The sequence below is a fragment of the Sardina pilchardus genome, chromosome 15 (genome assembly GCF_963854185.1).
Source record: "Sardina pilchardus chromosome 15, fSarPil1.1, whole genome shotgun sequence".
NCBI classification, from domain to species: Eukaryota; Metazoa; Chordata; class Actinopteri; order Clupeiformes; family Clupeidae; genus Sardina; species Sardina pilchardus.
In genome coordinates, this window is record NC_085008.1 from 20,934,702 (window position 1) to 20,939,701 (window position 5,000).

Consider the following 5,000-nt stretch of genomic DNA (forward strand, 5'->3'; position numbering starts at 1 on the left):
ATTTCTCCGACTCTGACTTTTTATATCCGTGGGCACGGAAATAGGAGGAGCCCCCAGAGTTTGCTGTGTGCGCCCCCCTAACTGTAAGGGAATAAAAGCGAGGCGAATTAAAGGGTCGCCGCAAACGTGAGGTGTAGCGTGTCTGGTAATCTCTACACCCTGTGTGTGTGTGTGTGTGTGTGTGTGTGTGTGTGTGTGTGTGTGTGTGTGTGTGTGTGTGTGTGTACAGTATATATGCTAAGCACAAGCACATGCACAAGTTTGTGTGTGTGTGTGTGTGTGTGTGTGTGTGTGTGTGTGTGTGTGTGTGTGTGCCTGTCACCACCACTCCTTTATCATCCCTCCTCATCCACGTCATTGTCCATGAGTCACCCCTCAGAGCTAGAGAGCTGCCTGTTGCGTGCCCGCAGGTAGGTGGCATGCCCCCTTTTGTCCGCGGTGTGAATGGCATGGCTGGAGACCGCCCGGCGGCTATTGTGAGTGGCATTTACGTGCTCTGACATGCACTCTGTCATTTGCAGAATATCAACCAGTTAGAGCTTTTCGGAGACATGTCCACCCCCCCAGACATCACCTCACCTTCGGTAAGTATGCGCACACACACACACACTAAAACACACACACACACACACACACAAACACACGCATACATGCGCACACACAAACGCACACACACAAACATGCGTACATGCACACTATCACTCACACACACCGATTGGGATGTCCTTTCCACCTTGAACTCCCGTGGACTGTTGGCTCCGTCTTGCAGGCTGAGGTGGTGCAGCCGTCAGACAGACGGGGGGCTCGGGTGAAGCAGAGACAGATAAATCACCCTCGTCTTTGTTGAACTCTCTCTCTTTGGCGGCCAGCTAGCCCCCGTCGAACGAAATCCTATTTTTCACCACTGCCAGTATTTCATGATATAATTAAAAAGACTCCCAAAAGCAAGCGGTTTGCTCCATTAATGGGCCATTATTTTCAGCCGAGATAAATGGCGCGCCCACTTTTGGGTCAGATTTGATATGGGTATGACCTCAGATATATTGACTTTTAATTGAGCTTTTATCATAATCTTCCTGACTGCTTTGGCTTGTGATAATGATGACATAGTGTTATTATCGCCTCAGCGTTTTGAAAGCAAACATGCCCGGTGTGTTGGTCAGGGCATTCAGAGGGCTCATCTTCTCCTCTGGTCACTCTGGACTAGAGGAAGTAGAGCGAGGCTTTTGAAGGGGATGAGATATGGGGCATCTTTCTGAGTGACGTTGCTGGGCAACCACAGAACCAGTTCCATGTGGTCTGATTGGATGATCGTGTCAAAGATCCTTAAGAAGCTTTTTCAGTCGTCTCTGATCGTGTCAATTTGCCTACTGATGATTAAAGTCCTTTAGGGAAGTGTGTGTGTGTGTGTGTGTGTGTGCGTGTGTGTGTGTGTATGTGTGTGTGTGTGTGTGTGTGTAGGTGTAGGTGTGTGTACAGTAGGTGTGTGTGTGTGTGTGTGTGTGTGTGTGTGTGTGTGTGTATGTGGTTCTACAGTAACTGCCTGTTTTTCTAGCCTGTTCTGTTTGACCTTTAACCTTTGTGTGTCCTCCCCATTAGACTCCTGCCTCTCCGGCCAACACGCTGGACCCCTCGCTGGCCCACCAGCCCCCGTCGGAACTCTTTAACCCCTACAACCCCGCATCCGTCCCCTCAGGTAGGTCACCCAATCCTCCGGTCTCTCTCAACCCCCCGTGTCCACCCCTTCAGGCTGGCTACGCACACCACTATGGCCACCGCTGCTCTTGTTTGTTTTTTTTATTGAGGTTTTCACACAGTACATAAATATACTGGAATGGTCAATAGTATAAAGCACAACCTATAAGCAACACACAGCAAATACAGAGGCATAAAAATATCAAAACAACCCACCCCAAAAAGGAAGACAAAACAAAACAGGACAACACAGAGCACCACTGCTCTTTTCTGAACACTGGGTATTGTCGCACACACACACACACACACACACACACACGGGCGCGCACACGGGTGCGCACACACGTGCACAACCACACACACACACACACACACACACACACACACACACACACACACACACACACACACACACACACACAATGCTCTTTTCTGAACAGTGAGTTCTCACAGGATTGAGGAAGAGTAAGAGTACAGAGTAAATGCTTATTTTTCCTCTGTCTAGTCATTTGTGTAGCTGTTTGTGTGTGTGTGAGTGTTTGTGTGAGTACAGTATGTGTGTGTGCGCGCCTACATGTTGGTGCACCCCTGCAGCTCTGTCTAGAATACACCCCACGCCGCATTTATTTATTAAGGCCAGTCTCACGGTTGCTCAGACCCAGAGCCTCCAGCACACACACACTTGTCTTGTGTGGGTGAAGCAGCAACCGCAGCAGCAGCAGCAGCGACAGTAGTAGCAGCGAGGCCTGCCAGCTGTGTGTCCTCCCTCCTGTCCCGTCTGTAATGCCACTGCACATACTCTAGTGGACGCTCCTGCTTCTTACAGGGGAGCTACACCAGACGTGTAACTGAAGCGTTCCGTTCGTGACGCGTATGTTGCAGCCGGTCGCAGCAGTTAATTATCACCGTAGTCAATGGAAGTAGCTACACCAGACGCAACAGTGGCGCGTACATTCGAAAAAAATAGACCCATCTTCTAAAATGGATTTTACGCGTCGCGAACGGAGCGCTTCAGTTACGCGTCTGGTGTAGCTCCCCTGTTAGAAGGGGGATTACAGAAGACAAACGCAGAATCCCATTTCTCCTCCCTTTGCCCTAATCACTGCATTGGGAGTGCCATCGCATTTTGGGAGGTGCTCCTTCAGGATGGAGGTACAAGTTTTAGTAAAGGGGTTCAAATCTCTACCTAGGAAACGGGACAACACTCTTTGTCTTCAGAGTAAATTTGCAGGACAGATCAAAGACATTGTAGGCTTGGAGAGGGAGTTGGATGCGTAGAGTGACTATGAGTGCTGGACTACTGCACTGATGAGTGTGAGGAGAGGTAGATGGATGAGTGAGGAGAAGAGGGAGGAGAAGGGGAGATTGGGGTGGGGGTTTGGAGGGTGGGGTTGTGGATTGTATTGGGTCGGGGGGCTGGTGATGAGGTGTGCTGTGTTTATGTAGGAGCGCCTGATTGCAAGAGGAAGGGGAGTGCTCGTTAGAGTAGACACGGTTCAGACAGGGCACTGCATTGCACTGCACAACACTGCACAGCACAGCATGGCGTGACACAGCATAGCTACGGGGGCCTCCTGTTGGACCAGAGGCACTCTGAGCACTGATGGAAGTGCGTCCGGAACAGCGGAAAGGAGGGGAGGGCTGAATGCACAACAGTCTGGAGGAGAAGCCAGCATACGGCTGGAGAGGGGAGGGTGATGTGTTTGCGTCTGGGTGCGTGTGTATGCATATGCGTGTGTGTACGTGTTTATGCATGTGTGTGTGTGTGTGTGTGTGTGTGTGTGTGTGTGTGTGTGTGTGCGTGTGTGTGTGTGTGTGAAGCGTACGGTGTGCACAGCTCTCTGGTAATTGCTGATGTTGCTGGGACATCTGGCACAGACAGATTGACTTAGAGCTCGGCATGTAAACAGAACGCCATTGAAATGCACAGGACGGCATGATTTATCGCGCCCGCGGTCTGTGCCCGACGTCCCCCACCCCTGCACCAACAACCGCTCCCTTCCCGACACTTGGCACGGTAAACAGGGGGACTGGGCACGAGCCCACCTGCCCAAACAAATCTTTTACGGGCAATTTCCGATAAGGCGGCACTCCGTGGCACAGTCAGAACTGAGTGGCCGGCCCAGCCATCGCATTCTGTTGGCTATTCTGGATGTCCGAGCTATTCTCAGATTGAAAAAAAAGAACACCACAGGTTTTAGTGTGTGTGTGTATGGAGAGGGGGGGGATTAAATTAGCACAGTGTTGCAGCGTTCGTTGAGGGCAGATTAAGAGTGGAAGGGGGGAAAAAACACACCAATAGATTAATAAATAAGTGAGACAGAAAAGAGTAATTGAATTTCTTTTCAACATCACCACCGGCGCAGAAGCTCTATTTCTCGCACTCCCGAGCAGAACAAGAGCAAGACGGAAAAGAACAGCGGGACAGTAGGAGGAGGCAATGCTGCCTTTTTACAGAGGATCCAGGTGTCTCCTGCTCCTCATCTCTGTCACTGGTGGATAGATTCACATGTCTGTCTGTCTGTGTGTGTGTGTGTGTGTGTGTGCGTGAGTGCGTGTGTGTGGAACACATGGCAAAATAAACAGCAGTCAGATCTCTATGGCTGCCTCTTCATCTCGAGAGCGGAGGAAGACGCGTAGCGCGATTGCGTCGGCCCAGAATACATCTCATTCTCATCGCCTGGCTCGGGCTCATCGGAAGCGCCTTTGACAGTTTTGTCACGCGTCGAGTCGCTTACTGTCACTTGTATTTTTTTTTGGTCGCTCGCGGATTGACGGAAACTGACTGACGGAGTTTTTGGGGAGAGACTCTCGACGGCTCTCAGACCTCCCGCTGGCAAGCCGAGCTCTCCCCAACTGGCAGTACACAAAACAAGATAACACACTCATATCCGCAAAAACCCACACGCACCCCTGAGCCGCTCAGCCAAGGCCCTTACCACCGCGCGCTTAACACGGGCCTTATTAAATCAGTTTTCATCAAATAGTGATTAAAGCAAACGTTGCATTGATCTTTAGCCCCGGATAAACATAATGATTTATGCCTCCGACTGTAAGACCGGAGCCCACCTCCGCCCTCTCTCGCCCCAATTAAATCTTCAGACTCTACTGTAAATATGTGTTCAATGAATCATTCATTCAGGTTCAGAGGAGTGCTGGCTGCGGATGGGACTGTACAGGGGTTTGTGATGAACAGAGTGCTCTTAACAGCACTGCTACTCTTAACTGCGTCAGTGCCAAGGCTTTCCTGGAGTCGGAGGCAGTCAGCTTTGTCAAAAATGTGTTGCCTACTGTAGCTGCGGCCC

General features: G+C 50.6%; 1 protein-coding gene across 1 annotated transcript in view; it reads left to right on the forward strand.

Annotated features, from left to right (window-relative positions):
* The window catches only part of dab1a (DAB adaptor protein 1a), a 133,007-nt gene that overhangs the window by 114,432 nt on the left and 13,575 nt on the right, over nt 1-5,000 (forward strand). Inside the window, exons 10-11 of the mRNA XM_062555965.1 lie at nt 522-584; nt 1,600-1,696. Coding sequence (XP_062411949.1) covers nt 522-584; nt 1,600-1,696 — 160 coding nt within the window. The remainder of the gene's footprint in view (nt 1-521; nt 585-1,599; nt 1,697-5,000) is intronic.